Here is a 26301-nt window from a genome sequence, read left to right on the forward strand (position 1 = left end):
AAAAAAATTGTAACAGAGGGAGTATAGAACAGTACTAAAAAGAAGTACCAGATGCATTAAGGAGCCCGTGAAGGGACAAAGGTGTTACGTTGATTCGAGAAAAAGGCATTAAATTTTCTAGCAATTCGTTTGTCCTCTTTTGCCGGAAGAATTTTCCAGTAATTCTGATCGTTCAAGTTGCAGTTTTCTTGAAATACCCAGAATCGATTCAGTTACAGTCTACAGCAATGAACAAGACTTAAATAAATCAGCTCAGTTTTGTTTATATGATGCTTCATGATAGTTGTTTTATAAAGACTTAAGTAATCGACCCAGTTTAGCATGGTACAATAAAGCAGAGGCAATGAAAGTGATCACAGTACTTTCCACCAAACAAAATAGGAAGTGCTCAAATTATGACTGTACAGGCAATGCCAGACTAGAAGACCCTTAGACAACGAATCTAGACACATATATAAAATACATACATCAAATATTGTATGAATCTATTAACACCCTAAAACGAATAATATTTTAGAAAGGAGGAAGTAGTTGACAGGTGCCATATGTAAAAGTTCACAAGATTATCAATAACAGATGTCTGGCAAAAACAAAATACTATCTAAGTTTCCAACAGCTAACAACTATGGCTGACTACTCCCGAAACGGCGAGCCAAAATCTCTTGTTTCATCAACTTGAAGTATTGTTTCGATTCTTCATCCATTGTGCTTGTGTCTGTTTGCATTATCTCTTTGTCATGTCGATCTCGCTCCAATTCAAGCTTACTCTTTTCCAACTCATAGAACTTGTCATCATGGGTCTTTCGGTCTCGTTCTGTTTCTTCCCGTGCTTCCCTCATATTTTTTACTTCTTCGATGAACGGATCACCATCAACATCAGATCCACCATGCTTTCTCGCACGAGCCTTTTCCTTCTCAGCTTTCCTCCCCTGTGGTCTATAAATGTTGGCAGGAGCATCAGTATTAGCATTGTTTGCTTCATGCTGGTCTTTGATCTTTGATTCTCTAAATGCCCACTTTGGCTCATGCCTTAGAATCATCCACACATGGAATACAGAAAAAGCCTTCCCTTGTTTTTCTCGGAATTCTACTTCTGCTTCAGCATGCTACAAAACAACACAGGATTCACAAATGTGAGAAGTTGCATGTTATGTTAAGAAGTATAAATAATGGTACAAAATGTATGATTCACCTTGTCATCACTTGTCTGGCCACTTTGATTTTTCCTTTCTATGGCATCATAGTAACCTTGAAAGATATTCACTTCCTTCTGAATTGCAAGCCAGCGATGTTTCAATGACGACCAACTATGATCGGACTCGAATGTCCTATTCTTGTTATAGTATTCCCATACTCTTTCCCAAAATGTGCCTTCTTTTTTATCCCTTCCAGTAATAGAATCTTTGCTTACATTAAGGTAGCTAGAAACCAACATTAAGTCCTCATCTTCACTGAAATTCGTGGATTGATCCCTCTTAATTGTCTGCGAGTTCATTTCATTCACTAGTGGTTCCACAATACTATCGGAGCCAACAACATCTGCACTTTCCTGGTTCGGTAAAGAAGTGAGGTACCCATCCTGGGACTCCATAGAACTGCAAAATAGGAATACATAGTAGCATATCAGTATCCGAGCATTCCATCTAGTTGAAGCATATTGCAAGTACTATTCAAACAAGCATCCATGAGAAATGTAGCTAGCGATGAAGGGCTAGTTGAAACAACTCAATGCCAATAATCATACATCCATCTTAACAATAATCCCATAAACAATATCAATGATTTTATGTCGGGCATATGGAATGTTTCACAAATACATCATCACACATAGGTATAACAAGAGACATTTCAATTAGTGACAGTAGGTAGAATAGTACACCAATAGCCATATATTAGTAATAACTCTGAAATTCAGAATATTAACCTTTCAGCTACTCATCTGATTCTACAGACCTATGTGCTATTTCCAGTTGCCAGTCCCCCGTTGCATAAATTCTGCATTACATCATCAGTGATGAGACCTAGCATGACTGCATAACTGAGCGTCCGAACGCGAGTTTGGGTCTGTTCGGCTATGCCTGGGCGCCTAGCTACGTGGGATCTAAAATGCCTTTCTGCAGCATATCGTTAAATTCGAAAGAATACTACCTAAAATCGGACATCCCAGAGGGATCGTTGTTGCCTAAGATTGAGTTCGTTCGAAATTGGGGTTGTGGGCATGAAGCAGCTCTAGCAGACATTGAACCTCCAGAATCTTGCGAATCACATCCATGGCGACATTTAACGAAGGCCTACTATAACTCTTTACCTGTTGCTGCTGAGATTCTATCGATCCATCTCAAAGCCATGTTTTACTCTTATGTCCTATATTTGAAGATAGGACCTAGTTTAAGACCTCTCTTGGAGATGCTCTCAAGGGCCGAACTTTATAAGAAAATACAAGAGAAATAATTTTATTTGACATCGTTGTATTGTAGGAGTGGAAAATTAGTACCTCTTCATTTTCTGGTGCTTCTGATTATTCTGCTCTTGTACTGCATCACAGAGGTCCGCTTCGTCCTGTGTCATACTATTTTCCTGAAGTCTTCGTATTTCCAGATTTGCGATACTTGTGCCAGATATAGCTTTCTGAACTGCAGCTTCTGCGTTTTTCACCATGTTATGGCTGGCATCGAAACAAATTATTTCAACACGAACATGCTCTAGGGAAGACAGGTTCTCCAAACCAAAGCAGAAATCTTTGTTCACATCTTGTGTACGTGAAGCATGGAACACAATCATAAGCCTTTTGAGCTGTTCCGTGCCATTTGATTGTTGACGTGGAAACATCTCTACCATTGCATTGCTCACAAACTTTAAGCTCTGTAGCTTATTGAACCTGTCAGAGCCGATCACAAAGTATCCTTTTGGTACTTGTTTCGATGTCAGGGATAGAGAACCAAGACCAGCCAGCCTTCCGAGCGTATCAATTATGTCCTGTGACAGCTTGTAGACCTCGATTGTTAACGTGGAGATACTAGAAAGTGAGCCAAACCAACTTGGCAATATGTCAAATGCGCTGCAACCGACCTCGAGCTTCTGGAGACATTGAGGGGTCCAATTCTCACCCAAATCATCCATGAAAACCAGGGAGCAGCATGTCATTATGGAGAGACTCTGGATGTTCTCCGTGCACTGAACCAGTGAACGCAAGTTGTCACACAGTTGTTTAAAATAGTTCTTCAAACTATCATCCCATGACCATATGGAAATTCTAAGAACCCTCAATTTGGTTAGCTTACAGAGACTTTTCAGCAACTCTGGGTCGGTGACATTGATATCGCCTAGCTCCTGTAAAGCAGACATCTTTGCAATACCATATGATATCTTCATCTGACTATTAACAATTAGGCGTTCCAATTTTCTTATCATGAAAACATATTCTGGCAATTCATTTAGACCACTTGCACTTAAATCTAGTGTCCGCAAATGTTCCAGCTTCGCAATTTCCTTAGGGATGCCAGAGATACACTTACCTCCTATGACCAGATATCTCAAAGAACTTACATTATTTATACCCTTGAGATGACTAGCCTGCAAAGATTCACAGGCCCCTAAATCCATAACATGTAGACCCTTAAACTTTAAGATGGATGGCGCAGTACCACAGGAGACAAGTGACTTCACTTGGGGCAGCCAAGGAATTTGCAGGTCTAGTTCTTTGTTATTATGTCCCTGGATGTATAGTCGCTGGTGAACGTGAACTGCTTCTGACAAATCTCTGCCTTCCGAGTCATTTAAAATATAAACAAATCGTTCTTCAATTGATTTTGAGACGATAAAGTCATGCACCAAGTCATACATGCGGCACGTGAGGACCTTTCCTCCAGCATCAACCTCCACTGCATCGATTAATTTCTTTTTTACTAGATCACTAAGGTAGGTCTCTGCTACCTCTTGCCCATGTACAAAACCTTCAGCTATCCATGCACATATTAAGTGTTCTCCACTAATCTCATGTCCTCTTCGAAACATAGTAAAATAGAGTAAGCAATTCTTTAGACTGTCAGTTAAACCAGGATAAGACCGATCCAACATTCTTCTGGCGTACACTGCCTCCCAGTTCTCCACTGTTGGTGGTATACTTGCAAGCAATGTCACAGTTTCGTCGATCACAGATAGTATTCCACCACATTCTTCTACAAGATTGTCACATATATTTACTAGTTCAGAAGGACACTTGCCTGCCGATCCAAATAACCTTTTGCAGAGTAGATTTTTAGAGATAGTTGCTGATAGAGGTTGTAATTGCTTGCTGCCACCAATAATTTCAGTAATACCAGTGTTGCGACTTGTCGTAAGAACTACACTGTGGTTGTTATTTTCAATCAAAGCGCACTTTATAATTTCCCATGCTTTTACATCACATATATCATCAAATACAATAAAGAACCTGGAAAAATAATAGTATCCAAGGGTTATAATCCATATTTAGTAGTAACTACTACTGACAACAACTGTAGCAAAAATGGTCTCTTATGTCATATTTCGGTGCTTCGTTTTGGTGATTGATTGACACACAACACTTAGATTAACAATGTTTTCTAGATGTATATTCTCAGGTTTATAGGTCTATGGGATGAAATGCTGAAGACACCAAGAAGAACCAAGTCAAACAAAGCAAAATCAGATAAATCAATACTCACCGGTTTAACCGGCAGTGTCGAAATAACACTCATGGATATAACACACAGATTTTTTTTAGTACACGAGTGATTAGAATTTTGAAGAAAAAATAATCAACCACGTCAAATAAAAAAAAAGAACGGAGACAATATATTGAGCAAATATATAGCTGAATAAAGGTAGTACTAGCATGTTAGTGGGTTGGACATACCTTTTGTTTATGAGCGATTTACGGACTAGCCAGATCAGGTCCACTAGATCCAATATTGCCACTGGGAAATCTATGTACCTTTGCTTGTCAAGACCACGGAGAATGTCAGCAAAAACTCTCCTCAAGTCAGGATTCTGGCCTAGTAGAACGAACGCCCCACGGTCAAATTGCGAATGGAGCTCTTCGAATGCTTTTTGGGCCAGAGTAGTCTTCCCCAGTCCCTCAGACCTTACAATAGATAGTATCTTTATGTTCTTAGTGTAGGCTTCGTCATCAACCACAGATAGCATGTTTATGAGCTGATCCATTGGCTCATCAATTGATGACTTTGTGTAAAAAGACGGCACCCGTGTTGCTTTCTTCGTCGCCACATCGATGCTTCTTTTCTCCCGCTCTTGAGCTTGACGACTACTCTCGGCCGGTGATATCTCCACAATTTTCGCTCCATCGTCGTCTTGCTGAAACAGTGAAATAAGGCAAATGAAAACAAGACAACGAAATGAGGTGAGAGAGAGATGACAAAGAGTCCTGACCTTTGGTAACTCTGGAGGTATTGTTTGCCCAAATAAGTTTATTTCAAGGGTAGGACGGTTGAGATGGGTACGTATTGCATCCCGCAGAGCCACCTGTGCTCTCCCCACAGACTCCACCTCCTCACCAAGGGCTGTGATTTGAACGATGGCTTGCTGAAGCCAATGTAGGTTTCCCAAGCCAAAGTCAAAATCAAATTCTTGGTTTGAATCCGTTAGGAGTTGCACACTGAAATGGAAATCGAGGACTTCAAGCCTGGGCATAGCTCCATGTACAAATTTCAGCGGTTTAGTTATACTGCAGCATTTCAAATTCTTGAATCCACCACAGCCACAAGTCATGACATGTTCACGTTCAGTATTCACAATCAACAAGTGGAGGGAGTGAAGCACTGGAAACCCCCCAAGGATTTCCAGATCCCGCTCTTCCGCATCAGATACCATCAGCCATAAGTGGTAGAGGTTAGGAAGTTGTCCAGGATTAATCCAAAGAGGCAGCCTTGAGAACTCCAACCAGCGCAATTCCATGGAACGAATGAGAAATTTGCTATTATGGAAAGCCGTCGGTGCGGCTTCGACGATTTGGAGGCGTAGGCGAGGGATTATCTGTTATGGAAAAGCAGGGAATAGCCCACACTCTAAAACAGACAAGATCACTCTATTACCAGTAGTGAACGACGATTAGTGTTTTTGATACAGCCACCGTCCCAGCGCCGTGAGATCTCTGCTGCTTTCCCGTCCCAGCGCCGTTGATACAGCCGCCGCTGCCTCACAAGACCTCTCTCTCCTTCTCCTCGCTTCAGAAACGCACCAGAGAGCTCTGTAATGGCGAGGGACGGGGAGGAGCTCGTGCAGTCCGCAGCACGCCGCCGGAGACTGGCGCGTCGACGGCGTGGCAGCCCGCCGCGGCCGCGGCCGCGGCGACCTCGCGCGCGAGGGACGGGGAGGAGCTCGTGCAGTCCACCAGCACGCCGCCGCGGCGGAGGCCCGCGAGGGCCCCGGCGGCCGGGTCCAGGACCACCGCGCGGACGTCGCCGGGGTTCCCGACCATGGATTGCTTGGCAGAGCGTGGTCTAGTCTGGGGAATGGAGGACAGCTCTATGAAGCTGAGAAAAGTGCCCACCTGGGAGAGAGCTCTAAGGAGTGCAGATCCTAGCAGAGATCACGAGCGCGATAAGGATGAGTCAGGTGGCGATGACGACGATGACGAATGTGCAGTGCTGATCCGGCAGATCGTAGAGAGAACTAAACAAGGTTCACATGTACTCGTTAACGCCCAGAAACTTCTGTTTTCTGTGGACCAATAGTCCACTGCACTGTACACCATTGCTTTTTGAGAGATATATAGCTTGTATGTAGTGTCGAATTATTGTTGTGAAAAAAGGGAATTGTTGATCGTTTTGAGGCTTCTTCACGTGATGTCTTCTCAATGCTTACAAAATGCAAGTTGAACCCCTTGCTGCTGCCATCTTAAGGTATCATTTTCTGAATTTTCGTCTGGGTCAGGCTGAGGCATGCTCGAACAAGGACATTCATATGAACATGCTAAAGATCCAGCCAGAATCTGCGCTGGAAACCAGAACCAGATGAAAGTGAGAAGCGCATGATTTGTTCTACACCATTGCCCTTTTGATATGTAGCATGTAGTGTCGAGGTAGAAGCTTCAGTGCATTCAGAACCAATGGTAACCAAAGGACAATGCTGAAAGTATATCAAACAGTGTATCTATCAACACATGTCTCGATCGATCGATGAACTTGTACTGCTCCGTTCCCGGCTTCAGTGCATTCATATGAACATGCTAAAGGCATGATTTGTTCTACACCAGGGCTGCTTCGATCGATGAACTTGTACTGCTCCGTTCCCGGCCTCCAGTCCTCCTCCGTGTTTGCTATGCAGAGCCTAAACATGCAAGAACCACCCATAGCGCAGAGGAAGAAGCAGGAGAGCGCGAGGCCCAGCACGACGGCCTCGACGACGTACATGACGCGGAACGCGACAGCGTCGACCACGGCGGCCGCGGAGCCGCTGCGCAGGGTGAGGGAGGGGAGACCCGGGAGCCGGCGCTTCCACCTGAGGGAGCGCGAGAGCGACGAGGCGAGACTGGACGCGCCGGCGGCGGACGGGACGGCCAGCCTCCAGCGCCGGCCGCTCTGGGGCAGGTTGTAATCCCGCTCCGGGGAAGGGTAACAGATGTAGAGGACGTGGGGAAGGGTAACAGATGTAGACGACGTGAGTATCACTGGTTTAATCATAGATATTACCTTGTAATGGTGTAGTCATATCCATTTTGGAGTGTGGGTTGTCCCCTTGTTTTCTATAATAGAGAATCCCTCGCCTACGCCTCCAAATCGTCGAAGCCGTATCTGAGGACTTCCATAATGGCAAATTTCTCGGAACGAATATGTCTAGAGAGGGCATAGCCTTCAGGTTCCAACTGAACACCTCTATTTAACTGTACTCCATAGTAATCAAAATGTATAGCCTCGATCTCTGGCAGATTCGATAGGGACTCTAGCAAATCTCTCAGCTGCCCTTCATCTTGTGCTTTTATCAAAAAACGGAGCACCCTTAGTTGTCTCAGCTTTCCCAGCTCATTAACAAACCTGCTCGCAGAATCCTCATCGTCATGCCCACCAGGATAAATCACCAAGTGCTGCAGGGACGTGAGGTTACCAATCCAATTGGGCACTCTCGTTCTCCAGTCAGCAATTAGGCACATCAATTCTGTAAGATTATGCAAGGCTTGAGGTAATTCTTCCACACCAGTTCCATCGAGGTCCAATGTTTGCAGAAACTTGAGGTTCCCTATTCCTTCCGGCAGCTTACCGATAAACGTGTTTCTTAGCCCAAGGAACTTGAGGTGATGCAATTTCCCAAGATGAACAAGATCATGGTCTTCAATACCTGCACAATTTTCGAAATCCAGTACACGCAATGATTTATAGCTTTCAATTGGAGGTATCGCGTATATAGGACATCCAATGGCATTAAGTGACCTCGATTGTGCCAGCCGTGGATGTTCCACAAGTCTGTACTGACTTTTTTTTATGTTCTGGAATGCTAACCGCCGAGAAAGAACATCAAGAGGACCAAATTTTTCATTGACTACAGAAACAAATTGTTCTTCATGTGACATGGAGAGGATCAAATCATGAAACATATTATGAACACGACAAGCATATACAAGACCCGTGCCTTCAAGTGTTACTGGCTGCACCATGCTTCTCCTTATGAGCTCGTGGAAACAAGATTCCCCAATCTTAAAGAGCCCACCATGTGCTAGTTCTCCATTGAAAAAACCTTCAGCTATCCACCTCCATATTAACCGATGCATCCCAATCTCACAATCTTCAGGGAAAATACTCAGATATAACAAACATGTCTTTAATCGTGCTGGTAGATCAGAATAGCTACGCAGCAGTATCTTCCACATAATCTCCATTTCAGCACTTCTTTCTAGTATTCCGGAACCAATAGAATCAGCAAGATAGAACCATTCTTTTATGTTTTTTGACTTACTAGCCAGCAAGCTAGATATAGTAATAATAGCCAATGGCACGCCTCCGCATTTATTCAATATTTTCTCAGACGCATGAGAAAGTTCAGGAGGGCATTTACCTTCAGAACCAAATGTTCGTCCATAGAATAATATCTTTGATTTCTCTCGAGTAAGAGGTTTCATCATATAGCAACAACCACCTACATACTCAGCAACATCAATTCTGCGAGTAGTTACGATTATTCTGCTTCCTAGCTTATTCTCAGCAAAAGCGTATCGTATCATTGCCCATGCGTCAGTATCCCATATGTCATCAACAGCGATAAGGTACCTATATTTATTGTATTAATTGGAGAAGTAATGTAAGCATAGCTAAAGATATGAATTGCAATACATATAAGCATATTATCCAACTGCATGTACAGTTGCGTGATCATTTGGCTTGGAAATTTCAATATAGGAATGATGAAAAAAAAACTGATTTGGTGTTTTTTTCCATGAAAGAAGATACGCATGCACAAACTCCACCCTTACTCATTGACGGGTGTAACAGAAAATAGATCTACAATTTTAGTATTGACAACACAACGCTGTTGTGTAAAAACCATGATATGATGGATATTTCCATGGAATGAACATATAATGAGATTTATAAGTACGCGCGTACCTCTTTTTATTAAGGAATTCGTGCACTAGATTTATAAGTTCATCTATTTCCATTGGGGTGCTAATAACGTCCTTGTACTCAGTCTTGTCAAGCTCATAAAGCAATTCCTTGAAGATTTCTACGAGCTTAGGATACCGAGACATCGACACAAAGGCCGCACAATGGAATTCCCCTTTAGCTTTAAGTTTGTTATAAACTGCTTTTGCAAGCGCTGTCTTGCCAAGTCCTCCAAAACCAACGATAGAGACTTGCCTTTGTTCAGTGGAGGTGTCATATTCCTTGGTCAACCTTGTGATCAGTTCCTCCCTTGCCTCATCGATGCCGACAAGGTCCGTGGCCTTGGTGTAGTTTAGAGCAATTATGCGAGGATAAAACAAGGTTTTGACGGTAGGAACAATAGTACCAACACCGTACCTGTTAGAACCAGAAAAGGAAATAAAATGGAAGAAAGACAGTAAGGTGAAAGTTCATATACACACAAGCCAAAGTGAAAATTAAGTGGGTGTTTGAATGCACTAGAGCTAATAGTTAGTGACTAAAATTAGCTAGAGACATCTAAACACCCTAGTTCAACTATTTTCTATTTTTAGTAAATTAGTTAATAGTTAGCTATCTATTTGTTAGCTACATAATTCCACCAGCAATTTTTTAGCCAACTAACTGTTAGCTCTAATACATTTAGGTGGTGTTTGAATGCAATAGAGCTAATAGTTAGTTAGCTAAAAATATACTAGTAGAATTAGCTAGCTAATAAATAGTTAGCTAACTAGTAGCTAATTTACTAAAAATAGCTAATAACTGAACTATTAGCTATGATGTTTGGATGTATTTAGCTAATTTTAGACACTAACTATTATCTCTAGTGCATTCAAACACCCTCTTAAACACAGCCTAAATGTTTCAATGACCTTTGACGACGATCATCCATCTCCTGGACGCGCTTTTCGAAGTGCTTGATGTCTGGGGCGATCTCATCATGGCGATTATTCATGACCATATCTATCATCTTAATGAATAACCTTCTTTTGCTGGTGCGTTCAGGGCCTTGGACACGCACCAGGAAGGTGTCGACGAAGTCCTCCATGTCGTAGGATAGCTCCCCGACGTCGCGTGCCCACATATTGACTATACCAGGACGAATGATCTGCTCCAGTGGCACAGGCACTTCGCCAACATGGCGGAGGGCAGCATGAACCCGCTCGAGCTTGCTCATGACGCGCTGGATGTCCCCCCTGACGCCCTTCTCCAGGTTGTACTCACCATGAAGCAGCATGGAGAGCTTGGGAAGAAGGGCGCCTAGCGCTCCAGTTGCGAACTCCATGGCTAGCTAGCTCCCAAGGTTGCAGACGCATGAGATCTAGCACAAGAGACTAAAAGGGATGAGATGTTTTGTTGGAATTCGAATCAGCTGCTTACCTTGCTGTGCTCGCTTATTTGACAAGAACTTGGTGGCCGGAGGATATAGAGATTAGATCAAACAGAGTTGGACGGTGGCAAGATTTCAGAAGTAGATTTCATCTTCATCCACAGAAGAATCAACTAAGGAATCTCTCTCTCTATCTCTTCTCTCTCTCGCTTGGGCATATCGAGGAAAGTGCGGCTACTGGCAAGTGGCAAACAAATACTAATCTATTGATAGCATGGCCAGCTGCATGCCTGTATCTGCACATAAGGCTGATATCAATCCAACTACAATTAATTACCATATTTTTTCATTTTTTATTTTCTTAACGTACAAATCTATTGAATAATTGAATTAATTTTTCAATTAGACATATAATCTCCATAAATTATTATGGGACACATAATACGTATAACTACGTATTATTTAAATCATAATTAAGTATATTGTGTCGTACATATTTCTGGTGAATATTTATTAAATTTGTATTCATCATATACTATTACCAACAATGAAGTAATTATTTTTCGTTTTGTAATTACCATCGATGTTATTGGACCATACATGTGCTCATAGAGTCATAGTTGACCTACATTATCGTTCAAAGCTTCCTTCGCAAGCACACATGCAACAACCGTACACTGCAAGACTCCCTTCCAATGCATTACAAATTTGTTGTGCACCGAATATTTCTGCACGATTGAAATATGACATGAATATTCGACCAAACTTCCGTTGCAAGCACCCATGTGACAACCGTACACAACAGGACACATAAGGCTTCCAATGCAAGACACGAGCTTGCGACACAAGCTAACTCCATCTCGCATATATATATATATATATATATATATATATATATATATATATATATATATATATATATATATATATATATATATATATATATATATATATATATATATAGGGTAGGTATAACGAGAGCCCTGGGCTTCCAATAGTTAAAGGAAGCCCAGGCCGACCACCCCTTCAAACTGGTTCAACCAGCGCGCCCAAACAGGCTGTCGGGTGCGCCACCTGCCCCACGTCTGTTAGCGCAAAAAAAGGAATGCATGCATGAGTCAAACACGATCCAATGCATGCGCATAAATTTAGGAAAGATATGTGCGGCAGTTTCTGTTTTTAAAATCCTTTATTTCCTCCATAAATTTAGGATCGCTGCAACAGCCATGCAGCTAGACGCGTAAGGACCATTTTATGCTATATACTGAGACTAAATATGCTATACTATGTTAATAATTATGCAATTCGATACACTGCGTAAAAATCTGTTACCAGCTGTATGCACACGAATTTATGATAAAAAAAATGTGCAATGAAAGGAAATGAATTACACGCATAGAAAAAAAATCGTATTTAATGTTTTATTTCCTTCATAAATATAAGGTCCCTCCAACAGCCATGCAGCTAAAACACATTAAATCTAGTTTATGACATATACTGATACAAATTATACTATATGGTGTAGGTATTTATGCAATTCGTTACACTGCGTAAAAAATCTGGCATGTTGTTCACTGGTGGACGCACCTCCGGGTTGGAGCGTAATAACCTTAAGTTTTGAGCATAAAATCCCTCAATTATAAGCGTATATACCGAGCCAATGTGAGAGGTTGATAGCTCTAGTAGGTTGTTATTACGATCCTATTTTTATGGCAGATCCGAAAAACATGGCAGTCACATGCATGCGGTTATACAGATCCTAAAATTATGGCAAAATGCATGCATGAGTCAATCACGTTCCCTTGCATGCGCGTAAATTCAGGAAAGATATGTGTGGCGGTTTCTATTTTAAATGCTTTATTTCCTCCATAAATTTAGGATCGCTGAAACAGACATGCAACTAAAACTCGTAATGACCATTTTATGCTATATACTGATACTAAATATGCTACACTGTGTAGATAATTATGCAATTCGGTATACTGCGTAAAAATCTGCTACAGACTGCATGCACACGAATTTATGATGGAAAGAATATGCAATGAAAGGAAATGAATTGCATGCATAGAAACAAAAAATCACATTTAATGTTTTATTTCCTTCATAAATATAGGATCCCTCCAACAGCCATGCAACTAAACGCATTAGAACTAGTTTATGATGTATACTGAAACAAATTATACTACACGGTGTAGGTATTTATGCAATTTCTTAGACTGCGTAAAAAATCTGGCATGTTGTTCACTGGTAGACGCATCTCCGGGTGGAGCGTAAAAACCTTAAGTTTTGAGCATAAAATCCCTCAATTATAAGCGTAAATACCGAGTCAATTAGAGGTTGATAGCTTTAGTAGGTTGTTATTACGATCCTATTTTTATGACAGATCCGAAAAACATGGCAGCCGCATGCATGCGGTTTCTATTTTTATACAGATCCAAAAATTATGGCAAAATCGTGGGAGTTTCCATTGCATGCGCGCAAATTAAGAACAGCATAAATCAAGGAATTTCCTTTCAAATGTGCATGCAGTAAACTGATATACGAACTCTGTGTTAAAGCATAAAAACATACAGTTTTTAGCGTAAATAATACATGTGGTAGGCATAAAACACAATAAACGAAAAGAAAAATGCGCCGGATCAGAGGATGTCACGCGCGATCATCGCTGCGCGCATCTCGCCCCTTCCGTGACGTCGCTCGCTCGAACATCGCGCCTCATGCGTCGCCGTCGCTACTCGCACGTCGACGGGCGTCGCTTGCTCGCCGGCCTTGGAAGTGCCGCCTCCTCGGGGCTTCGGGGACGCCGCCGCTTGCCTGCACAAGGGCCTCGCTGCGGATCGAGGAACCTCCGCCACCGCGCGTCGAGGTAATGGAGTTGCGGCCACCGGCCTGGGAATCGCCGCCACCGCACAAGGACGCTGCCGCCGCTCGCCCTCTGGATCGGGGGCCGCCACCGCCGGCCTGGAAACCGCCACCACCACATAAGGGCGCTGCCGCCGCCGCTCGCCCTCTGGATCGAGGGCCGCCACCGTCGGCCTGAGAACCGCCGCCACCGCCGGCCTGGCAACCGTCGCTAATGAATCGAGATGGGGCGTAAAAACGGATCCCTAGCACTACGGATTTCCTTTTATAGACGTCTGGACCTGGTCCGGCTCGACCGGATTGCACTGTCTGGCCTGGGCTTCCAATAACTAAAGGAAGCCCAGGGCTCCTAATATACAATCTATATATATATATATATGGTTACGTACTCTTCCCATTTGTGTGCACATCCCACTGCTCAACTCAAGCTAACAAGTCTTTGTGCGCTATGTCGCCTTTGCGTAGGGACGATGATTCTGATTCGGGTGATAGTGTAACACCCCGGGCTTTAAAAGACAAAGCCGGGTGCATCTCATACATGCGCCAAAGAAGACAACATATATAATCACAGAGTGTATAGAGATAAATGTCACAATAATCAGAGTACTTATTACATAGCGGAAGTGTCGGTGTTTCGAAACCCGGGGGGTCCCTGGACCGACGAGTGAATTGTCGCCGCGTGCCCCAGCCCAGATGGGTCGACGCGAGGCGGAACGCGAAGGGGGAAAGGAAGCAGCCGGAGGCAGGCAGGCGTGAGAGAGTGTGGATCCCGCGGCCTTCGTGTTAGCCCCGCACCTGAGTCGGGTGCGCTTGCAGTAGGGGGATACAAGCGTCCACGCGGGAGTGGGAGCGAGCGGCCTTGAGCGAGCGTCGTCCCGTCCTTCTCCGCGCGGGCCAACCCTCTGTAAGAGGGCTCTAGTCCTTCCTTTTATAGGTGTAAGGAGAGGATCCAGGTGTACAATGGGGGGTGTAGCAGAGTGCTACGTGTCTAGCGGAGGAGAGCTAGCGCCCTAAGTACATGCCGTCGTGGCAGCCGGAGAGGTCTTGGCACCCGGTTCGCGTGGTGTCGTGGCCATCGGAGGAGCTCTGGAGCCTGGCGGAAGGACAGCTGTCGGGGCTGTCGAGTCCTTGCTGACGTCCTCTTGCTTCCGTAAGGGGGCCGAGAGCCGCCGTCGTCACAGGGCATGCGGGGCGCCATCATTGCCTATCTGGCGGAGCGAGCCAGATGGGACGCCGGTCTTGTTCCCCGTAGCCTGAGTCAGCTCGGGGTAGGGTAATGATGGCGCCTCCTGTCGACGTGGTCGGTCCGCGCCCTAGGTTGGGCGAGGTGGAGGCTCCTCCGAGGTCGAGGTCGAGTCTGTCTTCCGTGGCCGTGGTCGAGTCCGAGCCCCTGGGTCGGGCGAGGCGGAGACCGTCGGCTGAGGCCAGGGCTGAGTCCGAACCCTGGGGTCGGGCGAAGCGGAGTTCGTCGCCTTCTGGGGTTGAGCCCATGTCCGAGCCCTGGGGTCGGGCAAGGCGGAGTTCGCCGTCTTCCGGGGTTGAGCCCGAGTCTGAGCCCTGGGTCGGGCGGAGCGGAGTTCGCCGTCTTCCGGGGCTGAGCCCGAGTCCGAGCCCTGGGTCGGGCGGAGCGGAGTTCGCCGTCTTCCGGGGCTGAGCCCGAGTCCGAGCCCTGGGTCGGGCGGAGCGGAGTTCGCCGTCTTCCGGGGCTAAGCCCGAGTCCGAGCCCTGGGTCGGGCGGAGCGGAGTTCGCCGTCTTCCGGGGCTAAGCCCGAGTCCGAGCCCTGGGTCGGGCGAGGCGGAGTTTCCTATGATGCCCGAGGCCGGCCTTGGCTGCTGTCAGCCTCACTCTGTCGGGTGGCTCAGCAGTCGGAGCGGCGCAGGCGGTGCTGTCCTCTTGTCAGACCGGTCAGTAGAGCAGCGAAGTGACTGCGGTCACTTCGGCTCTGTCAACTGGAGGGCGTGCGTCAGGATAAAGGTGTCAGGCCACCTTTGCATTAAATGCCCCTGCGATTTGGTCGGTCGGCGTGGCGATGTGGCCAAGGTTGCTTCTCGGCGAAGACTGGGCCTCGGGCGAGCCGATAGTGTGCCCGTTGCTGGAGGGGGGTCCTCGGGCGAGACGTAGGTTCTCCGGGGTCGGCTTCCCTTGCCCGAGGCTAGGCTCGGGCGAGGCACGATCATGTCCCTTGAATGGATCGATCCTTGGCTTAATCGCACCCATCAGGCCTTTGCAGCTTTGTGCTGATGGGGGTTACCAGCTGAGATTTAGGGGCCTTGAGGGTACCCCTAATTATGGTCCCCGACAGGAAGTCTTACAAAATAAAAGATAAATATAATAGGATCTAAAATCCATCCTTGGCGCTAGAAAGTCAACTGGGAGACGCCACCTAGATCGAATCGAACTCCTCGATGTGTGGCTCCACTTGAACCACCTGTTCTTCTCCTGTGGGGGGGGGGTGTGAGACAGCAAGGGTGAGCTCACACATGTTCATCGCTCAACAAGTTGTGGGGAATAATGTGACATGAACTCACCAAAGGTGGGAGCTCATGAAGTGTAAGGCTTATCAACGAAAATGGTTAAAGCTGAGCATTGCTTTTAATGTTGGTCAAACTTTTATTAGCAATTACTAGATGTAAGTAAATACCAAACCATAATAAATAATAGAACAAAATTAATAAATAATCCCATGCAAATGCAAATGACAAATTGAATTTAAGTTCCATAAATTAATCATGTGAGGGTCCGAGCCGCTCATGACCGTGAGCACGGCTAGTATACTAGTTTTACACTCTGCAGAGGTTGCACATCTTTACCCACAAGCCGTGTTACCCATCTACCAAGGGGTCATGAATCCCATACACCTCTACCAAGGAAGCGAGGCAGGGTAACACTACGAGGCCTTTACAAAGTTCCACTAGCTTCAGAAATCCCGCTACAGTTTATAGGAATCCCTCGCCTGACCGCCATCGCAGCAAAATCAACCCAAGGACCTCCCTACACTGACCACTCCCCTACTGCCCTTGCCCCTTTCGGGTAAGGAAGACCTCTACTAGCTTTCCTAGTTAATCAGCCAAGGGCGTCCCATTAAACCCTTGTGGTAGCACTGTTTTCCCGGGTGGTCGCTCCATGTTCCAATTAACATAATGATCTTATCATAAACATAAATAAAATAACAGAATAATTGGAACATGGATATAATGAAATATTAACCCGAAACCACATAATGCAATAGCATAACTACCCAAGTGAATCAGGGGTAAACAAGGTAAACAGGATAATCAGTCTAGGGTGACCTATTGGGTCCCATCAAAATTAAACATATGCATTGAATAATGATATTAAAGAACATTATTGGGTAAACAAAAGTGATCAAGGGCACAACTTGCCTGGTACTTGAGATTCCAGTTACCAGGGTGACTCTTTAGATCCTCGTAACCTCGCGCTAGTCGTAGCAATACAAATAAACATGGTATAGACAAAATTAACATCACACCAAACATAAGTACAAACTAAATAATAATAATCTACGCGTTGCTACGAGATCGCGGGATCGAGAACTACTCAGATCGAAGTTACTATTAAGGAGTTATGATTTTATAGAAGATCTGTGTGATTAAAATATTAAACTATATTATAAATCGGTAAATATAAATCATATGATAGATTATTCTATAAATAATTATCTCCACTTTGTTCTGAGTTATTATTGGATTAAAGACTATCTAGTAAATTATAGCCATAAAATTGGAATACTATATTAATATTAAAGAAGTTAATCCAAGAGACATAGATTAACCCAATTATAAAAGTATGGGATATTATATAATAAATGTTGCTATTGTGTAGTAGATATTTCTACGAAACTAACGCAACTTGAACGGATCAAATCGGAGTTACAACGGGAAAGTTATGAATTTCCGAAGGTTTTATGTACTTGGTATTTGATTAATTAAGAAAGCAATTCTAATATTATTTTCATGCCAAAACAGAGACACTACATGATAAACAATAATATTTTAAAACTATAGGAACTGGAATGGATTAATTTGGACTAAGTATGAATTTCCTATGAATTAAACGAGTTCTAGAATTATTCATACACTAGAAATTCATTTTTCTAATTCATTTATCAATTTCCAATGGGTCCTGGATTGCGCGCACAATTAGCAGATAGTACAGGGTCTTCTACGCAAGAATGCTTATGACTCATAACTCCTCTGTTGTGGACTGCGGGTTGATTCTTATCCTTCACAGGGTCTCTTGTGTGAATTGGTCTGGCCGAAGGGGTATTCTCCATCTAGGGCCGCACGATCATGATCTGAGGACGCAGAAGCAACGACTGAAGGACTACACCAGCGACCGCATCAGAGCCACCGGATCACGATCCATTGGTCCAGATCCAAAGCACAAAGGGTTATGGAGTCGTCTAATCCTAGCCGTTGAATACCCAATCGACGATCAGGGCGTACCTACACGCTTTCCTCTCTCCCCTGTTCAGTCCGGCCGGTGGTGAGCCTGATACCCATTGCGGCGACGTCGCCGTGCGAAGCGCGTGGCCCACACCGAGGCCCTCAACTTAGAATGACAATCACTAGACGGTGTAGAGCATCGAGCAAACCCATTGGATCAATGTACTTACCGGCGTCGAGGTCCAAGCGGGCTGGCCACGGTGAAGTGCCGACCGTGGCGAAGTGTTGACGACGGCGAGGAAATTCGCTTGCCCCAGCCATAGGTTCCGCCAGGTGAGGGCGCGCACATCAACCAGGCGACGCTGCGAAGCTACCCGACCAAAATCAAAGCCCTGGCACTAGCGTGGACGGAAAATCAGCCACGACGGCGGTCGATAAGGGTCTCGGTGCTTCGCGGGTCAGGAGCCCAGCTCACACACACGGTTTGCCGACGCCGCGAGGGGTGAGCGAGACTAGTTGATAGGGCGCGAGCGAAGCCTTTCCCCCCATATATCCTGGATCCCAGGGGGTTACCGCGCGAGCCCGACATATCCGGCACGGTGGTTCATGGCGGAGTTCGCGGCTAGGAAATCGGCGACGCCGTTCACCCGACTGCGCCTGACGTGGGGCTGGGAAAGTGGAGCCGGACCCAGGGACCCAACGGACAGCGACCAGGGGCACGACCGACAACGCGGGCCCCGCTAGGCGGTGGGAGCACGCGCTGGTCCACCCATGCCGAAAAGCTCGGCTTCAGTTGCGCGCGATTCCGGTTTTCACGGGGAAGAAAGCTCTGGCGCGGATTTGGGGAGGAGATAAGCCTGATGCATGGGGTCCACACAGCAGAGTAGCGAGCACACGCGGGGGAGACCGGCTAATAGAGCCCACACGTCGGCGCCAGGCATGTCTGAGTGATGCCGCAGTGGAATTGCTGACGAGGGGACCCGCCATGCAGTGACCGACTGACCGAGCGCAGGAAAAATAAAGAAAGGCTAGCTGGGCCAAAACGCGAGTGGCGGCCCGGTACAGGTAGTTTCTCTCTTTTTTTTCTTTTAAATTTCTTGTTTTAGTTTCCTTCACATTTCAGATTCCTATTTCAAATTCAAAACTGAGTCAACTTCAAATTTCCATGTGTACAAATTATTACTAATGTGAATATAACTTTTATTGTTTATAATGTCATTATTTATTCTTCTCCTTGTTATTTATTTCATGGGAGGTATAAATGGTCTCCTTTAAAAGGACAATTCCTTTCTCATATATATATATATATTATTCTTTAATTCCCAAAGCATTATAATACTATATTTGTTGATTTATTTTATAATTATATATTTTTTCTCTTATACACATTTTGGGTCTTACAAATCCTACCCCTCTTAACAGAAATCTCGTCCTCGAGATTTGTAAGGAAAGAGTGTATATTCATATTGTCTCAACATATATGCACAAACAAAAATCTCAGCATGATGCATAATTTATTAGCAACACATGAGGTCAACTAGACCTTATTATTCCTCCTAACATAGTATCATACCGACCACTAACTAAAGTAACATTTAGCTCCTACAAATAGTAGTAATTTATATATATGTTTATGTAGCTTGGTGGAGCGGGTGGTGGCGGAGGTGGTTGTTGTTGTCGTTGTCTTTCCAACCGTGATTGCCTTATTTCTTGACGTATCTCCAGACGGACCTAACGTATTTCCTCACGTTCTTGTCTTATCTGATTTTGCATTTCGGTCACCATGTCTGTCAATTGTTGTATTACCAGCCTTTGGGTAGCAACCACTTGATCGATTTCAACCGATGGAGGATTTGGAGGATTCATTTCTGTTTGCTGTTGCCTGATAATCTTCTCTTCCTGGTATTGACCATGAGAGTTAGAAGCATATGGTAAAATAGTTTTGCAAGAGAATTTATTCGATAAGCGGGATGAATAAGCTAGTAGCTGGTTATGATTTGAAGATTCTTTAGTAGGGCTTAATCTGTTTTATGTCCAGATTGGGGTAAAAGAAAGTCAGGTGAATATCCAAGGGTAGGATAGAATTTGTCAAGATGAGATAGATATGGGTGAGATAGGCCATATGATGTAGATTGAAGTTTGTTTAATGTTAGGTAGAAATAGACAGGTTATGCAATTCATCTTGACACTATTGGTTGGGTTAGCTCTTCCGCTCATGGTTGAGTTGGTTTAATGCACTAACTTTAGGTTTAAGTGCATGAGGGGAGAACAAGGTCTATAGGAGTAGGATCTAGTTTATCTCACTAGTGCTCACTTGTTAAATGACTCTCATTGGATTCTATAATCCAATTTAAGAATATCGTTTAGTTAAGCGTACTAAGCCGACCCTATCTTTATGAAATTCCAGTATATATTTTTTTATACACCTAGAATTCTTTTTATGCCATTAGCAGGTGTGGTATAGAAACAAGGGTACCTCATACTTTAGCCATTAGGTGAGTGTTGACATATAATGAGTGTACTAAGGCATAATCGAGCTTCCTTTGGGGGTCTAAATTAGGGACCATTGGTTGTGATGTTAGATGCCATTATCTGAGTTGAGATAACAATGCGGGTACATGGAGTAGGTAGATTGAACAGACTTTTACTTTTGCTTTTGGGATAAACGGGTTGGGAAATCTATAACATAGGCGAGGTCATGGTTTCTCGTATGAATTGGTCTAAGACACTGTTGGGGACTTGTTCTCAAGTGCTATGAGTTAAGAACAAGGCAACATAGAAAATGTTAATCGTTAAGGTCCTTCGTCCTCCGAAGCATTATTTCCCTTAGGATATAATGGTTTACGGACGAAGGTTATGAAGGACGTACCTTCTTAGATTCATTAGACAATGACGAAGGATGAAATATAAAGAATATAAAAGACAACATGGACAATTATATATTATTATTAGGTATAAACAGAAATATCGTTGAATTACAAGTGTACCTTTAATCGGAATGAGATGAAAGTACAAGCGTGACGCAAAAAGCGAATGCCAAGTCAGCGTGAATAGTATGGGAGTACTGTTCACCTATTTATAGGCACGGGACGCAGCCCGTACAAAATTACATTAATGCCCTTTACACTTGATAATAATCCTATAGTAACTTGTCGAGGTCTAAATAGCCTTTTCATCTTTAAGTCGGTTTCAACTGCTGCTGTCTCGCCGAAGCTTTCCTGCTTACACCTTCGGTGCTTCACCAACCTTCGTATTATTCTGGTCTACTGTGATGCCTGACTTGAGTCCGAAGATACCTGTTCACACATTATACTCCAGAAACACTATTAAATCCTGTTTTTGAGGACCTTCGGATGCCGAAGGTCCCCAACAGTAGCCCCTCGCAATATTAATTTGTTCAAAATAATAAATTTAGATTGCGATCTGGACGAAGGCTTTACGCCGAAGGTCCGAAAAAACACCTTCCCTTTGCTAGAATAGCAACATTCACTGATAAGCGGGGTCTTTCAATTTTCAACGCACTTGGCGTATAAATACGGCCATACCGCAAACGCATTTGACACGCTCTCTGGCCAACTGCTTCCGCTCACTCAAATTTTAGCTCTTGTGCACTACGATTTGCTAAGCTTTTAGTTTTGAAGCTTCGGCTTTGAAAATAGTTTTTTAGTGTCTCCGAAGATGTCCGAAGATAAGAAGACTGCTGCTGAGACGAAACTGAGCCTCGACGAAGAGAAAAATTTGGGGTTTCTTATAGCGATGTCAAAGACCAACACAGAAAAAATCACCAATGAGATTCTGGAAGGTTTGTCTGAGGACACTGGTGACAGTGACAGCTATGATGTGGACAGTGGTGGGGAAGACTCCGAAGATCGTCCCTGGCGACCAAGCCATTCAGTTTATGGTAAATCAACTATCAAAGAAAATCATCTTGTTAATATGAGAGGAAGGTATTTCCGGGATTTGTCCATTGCGAGGGCGGACGAAGGGGAAAAAACTTGCCCACATCCCGAAGAGAATGAAGTTGTAGTGTACCGAAGCTTTTTGAAAGCTGGACTACGATTTCCCTTGAGCAGCTTCGTTGTGGAGGTGCTGAAAATATTCGAAATCTATCTCCATCAACTTACCCCCGAGGCAATTATAAAGCTGAATATCTTCGTGTGGGCCGTGAGAAGCCAAGGTCTGAAGCCTGATGCAAAAAGCTTCTGTAATATACACGAATTATCATATGAGACAAAACCTTGGGGTAAGGAACAGTATCACAATAACTTTGGTTGCTACAGTTTTGTTTCTCGGTCCGGGTCAAGCTGCCCCGTACCAACCTTTCGAAAGAGATGGCCCGGCGACTGGATGACAGAATGGTTTTATGTGAAGAATGATCTGACAATACGAGAAGATATCAAAGGTATAATTATGCGCCCTATCTGGCAAAGCTTCGGCCTTCGGAGGCCGAAGGTTGAAATGAATGAAGCTGCCGAAGAATGCCAGAGAGCCTTCGGCGCAGTCTGCTCTTTCATTGGAACGAGAGACTTAGTACAAGAGCATATTGCCTTCAGGGTATGGCCGCTCGCGGAGAAATGGGAAATGCCACAAGAAACCGTAAAAGAGGCCGACGAAGGTGGACTTATTAGGTTGAAGTACACTTTTAAATTTGGAGATAAGTTTGTTGAGCCAGATGACGACTGGTTAAAAAGTATTGAAAATTTAAGTGATGAACTACTTGGGGCTTATTCGAAGGCCGAAGACACTGCAATGTCAGCAGCCTTCGGAGGCCGAAAAAAGAAGAGGCTGAATCGGGTATTTGATGCAATCGGGTTTGTCTACCCTGACTATTGCTATCCCATTCGAAGACAGAAGAGAAAAAACACAACCTCTGCAAAAGAAGAAGCTGCAACTGCTCCTAACGAGCCAGAACCGAAAAGAAAGAAGTTAAAGGTCCTTACACATCGGCCGCGCTATATTGAACCAGCTTCGGTGCCTGAGTTTACCGGAGAAACTTCTTCGGCCACCGAAGCCGAAAAACCAGCCGAGCCAACCATGCTGCCAGAAGTCGCAGAAACGACCGAAGTGCCAACAAAGATAGAATTGGAACAAACAAAGATTTTGTTATCAGAAACGAAAAAGAAGGCCGAAGCGCCGTCCACAGAAAAAATGGAAGAGGTAAAAGAAGCAACTGAGGGATCCAAAACATCAGAAGTTTTGAGTCCTGCAGCAAACATTGAGACAGTAAAAAATCAAAAAGTGCCAACAGTGACTCCAAAAAGAAAGAGAATGGCTAATGTGCTAGATGTACTGGAAACGATCAAATCTTCAAGCACCCCTCCGAAGAGGGTTGCTGTCATTTCTGAAACAACAACTGAAATTTCTGGTTCTAAAGCTCCCGGGCAAGAGACTGAAGCCGAAGCTGGGCCCTCAGAGCCTGCAAAGATAAAATCTTTGGAAAGTGAGGCAGAAAAAATAACAAAGCCAACTTTTGTTGAAGAAACCGGTGTCATTGCCCCCGAAGCATCCCCCAAAGTTCGTGATTATATTGTTCGTCATGCTTCGGGGAAAAAACTATCAGAAAAAGAAGAGCAAGAGGCCCAGCACTACGCCCAAAAACTGAAATATCCAAAGGGGGCGTTAATATTCAATGGCAGTGGAGATGAAGACTTCTTTTATTGTCTCCCCGACAGCAAGGAAATTTCTGTCTGCCGGGAGATGAGCAGGAGCTTCGGATTCCCAACTTTAGAAGACGGGCTCTCGGTGCTGTCGAAGAACGATCTGGCCGACAGCCTAGCTTACAATAGCTTAAAGGTGCGACAAATGAAATCCTTGTATTTTTTGTTGAGTCCAAAATTTTTCGTTTGTTTAAACCTATTGACGCACACATATTTCTCTTTGCAGGGCCTGATACTTAGCAATGCCCTTAGGGCACAGAAAGATGCTGAAGACGAAGGGTGTTCTATAGCCCTGAGCAACCTTCGTTCCGAAGTTATTGAACTGAGGAACGAAGGTCTTGAAAAAGATAAAATATTACACTCATTGATAAATAAAATAAAGGAAGACGAAGCTGCTTTTAAAGGTCAAGCTGAAGCTCAGAAGCGGGAAATTGAAGATCTTCGGAAACAACTGGCCAGAGCCAAGGAAGAACGCATACTTGAAGAAACAAAGCGAGAACTCAGCGACCAATGGGCCGATCACCTAGAAATAACTGTTGAAGAGCTTCGTTCGTCCAGAAAGAGATGCTATAACAAATCTATAGAGTGTGTTAAGAAGTTAAAAGCTAGCTTCGCCAGGGTTGGCGCCTTTTCAAGCGAAGAAAACTTTACGAGAGGCAATCCCGAAGGTCCCATCGAGTGGATCGACCACGAAGCTGAGGCCTTCGAAGAAATTTTAAATAGCCGAGGAGATATATGTGCCTTCTCTGGTGCCAGAGGGATTGCCACCATCTTAGAGAAGAAGGGCTGCGAACATGTAAAAATTTTAGCACAGTCCGAAGCTGCTTTGTCCTTTGAAGATGCAAGAGATCCTTCGGCCGAAGCTAGTATAATTGGTGGAAAATTTTTTACCGATATCTGGGATAATGGTGGCTGAGAAATGGCCGGAGAAATTATTCGAAGAAGTGAAAAGGGCATTCACGATGCTAGAGAAGTAGCTGAGGCTGCTGAAAAGAGCGCAGAGGCCGAAGGTCAATTAGGTATTAACTAATAGTTTTTATTGTGTTGTAATCTTTAGCCTTTAAAATTTGTTTGCGATTTGTAATAGCAATGTAGACGTATCCTGTTTTACTTCAGATCCTGCTAAAACGTCTTCGGGTCCTCAGCCGAAAGGAGACGACGAAATTAAAAAGATGGCTGAAGATATTATGGACGAAGTCGTCAATCGGCTCCTGAATGAGGCTGCAGAAGTCGTTTTGAGAGAAGATTAAATATTTTTGTGAAAACTTCTGAAATGTAATATACCGTAACATTTTGTAACCGCAAATGTAATATACCTATTTTTGTTAGTCAATGCTTTACGATGCATGAAACATTACACGTACCGCTTTTGAGTCTTTGACGAAAAAAACACCTTCCCTTCTTTTCATGCTTCGTGAAGAAGAATTTTTCATTGTCACAACAATATCCAATGTTCTGATGAATAATATCCAGGCTTCGTAAAAATATTTTCCGAAGCTACCCTTCCGAAGATCAATGATGTATCTTTTTGTGACTGATTTCTCTCTTTTATCAAAGCGTTCTTCCGTAGATTGATAATGTGTCCACCTCTTGTGCCATGTGCAAAATGATGTATGATGCTTATGCTATGCGAAATGATGCGATGATATTATGTTATGTGAGATGATGTTTACTCCGAAGATACATACGCATCCCTGCAATAAAACACAATCTTTTATAAGCCTCCCTTAGGAGCTTCTTCGCCTTTTACTTCAGCGGAATCAGCGTTTATTTTTCGCTGTAAGCCTCCCTTAGGAGCTTCTTCGCCTTTTACTTTCAGCGGTATTCGCGTTGACTTTTCGCGCTTCGCCTTTTACTTAGGCGGTATCAGCGTTGACTTTTCGCTGTATGCTCTGCATTCCCTTTGGAACGACTTTGGAGCAGAAAACTTACACTGCGCTCCCTTTGGAACGACTTTTTTGTGACTTCGGTAAACTTACTCTGCGTTCCTTAGAACGACTTTTTGTTGCTTCGAAGAATTTTCGATAGTTCGAAGGTCGTCTTTGTCATCCCAAGTCTTTGAATTTTAATCAATATATGCCTGTGAAGAAAATATATTTTCCTTGTAGGAATCAACGAAACTAATTACATGAAACCTAAACAATGTCCTTTATTACAGAAAATAAAACTGAATGAAAAAGATTGCTATTAAGGTAGGATATTTGTCAATAGATGTGCTTTGACTCTGGCACAGTGCTATTGACTGTACGAGCTTCGGACTGCTCTCTGAAGTCCCTCTGGTGTGGAGCATACTGGCTCCCTTCTGGCTGCTGGCCTTGTTGCAACGGAGGTGGAGGCGGAGGCTGTTGCCAGGAAGCTTGGGGCTGACTTGCCGAAGCAACAGAAACTGCAGGATGATTGCCCACATATTCTGGGATGTAGGGCGAATGATACG

At 44.1% G+C, this 26301-nt stretch overlaps 2 protein-coding genes across 2 annotated transcripts; both read right to left on the reverse strand.

Annotated features, from left to right (window-relative positions):
• Window positions 1-344: 344 nt before the first annotated feature.
• On the reverse strand, window positions 345-11205 carry LOC103631437 (uncharacterized). The gene is made up of 10 exons (XM_035960304.1): window positions 10484-11205; window positions 9576-9989; window positions 7751-9239; window positions 7232-7670; window positions 6218-6558; window positions 5410-6015; window positions 4877-5334; window positions 2495-4432; window positions 1193-1595; window positions 345-1106 (listed from the first exon to the last, which is right to left on the reverse strand). The coding sequence occupies exons 1-10, from the start codon at window positions 10894-10896 to the stop codon at window positions 624-626; spliced, it is 6984 nt and encodes a 2327-aa protein (XP_035816197.1). The 5' UTR covers window positions 10897-11205; the 3' UTR covers window positions 345-623.
• LOC103630087 (uncharacterized) lies at window positions 7078-7763 on the reverse strand. The gene has a single exon (XM_008651180.4). The coding sequence runs from the start codon at window positions 7659-7661 to the stop codon at window positions 7119-7121; it is 543 nt and encodes a 180-aa protein (XP_008649402.1). The 5' UTR covers window positions 7662-7763; the 3' UTR covers window positions 7078-7118.
• Window positions 11206-26301: the final 15096 nt, after the last annotated feature.

The sequence above is a fragment of the Zea mays genome, chromosome 6, assembly GCF_902167145.1.
Source record: "Zea mays cultivar B73 chromosome 6, Zm-B73-REFERENCE-NAM-5.0, whole genome shotgun sequence".
NCBI classification, from domain to species: domain Eukaryota; kingdom Viridiplantae; phylum Streptophyta; class Magnoliopsida; order Poales; family Poaceae; genus Zea; species Zea mays.

Bases quoted from the DNA above. Each gene is read 5' to 3' on its own strand.
- LOC103630087 (XM_008651180.4), bottom strand. From the start codon at position 7,661: ATGATTAAACCAGTGATACTCACGTCGTCTACATCTGTTACCCTTCCC.
- LOC103631437 (XM_035960304.1), bottom strand. From the start codon at position 10,896: ATGGAGTTCGCAACTGGAGCGCTAGGCGCCCTTCTTCCCAAGCTCTCC. The intron at 5,335-5,409 runs GTCAGGACTCTT...TCACTGTTTCAG, and splicing joins TACCTCCAGAGTTACCAAAG to CAAGACGACGATGGAGCGAA. The intron at 1,107-1,192 runs GTGAATCATACA...GTTGTTTTGTAG, and splicing joins GCCAGACAAGTGATGACAAG to CATGCTGAAGCAGAAGTAGA.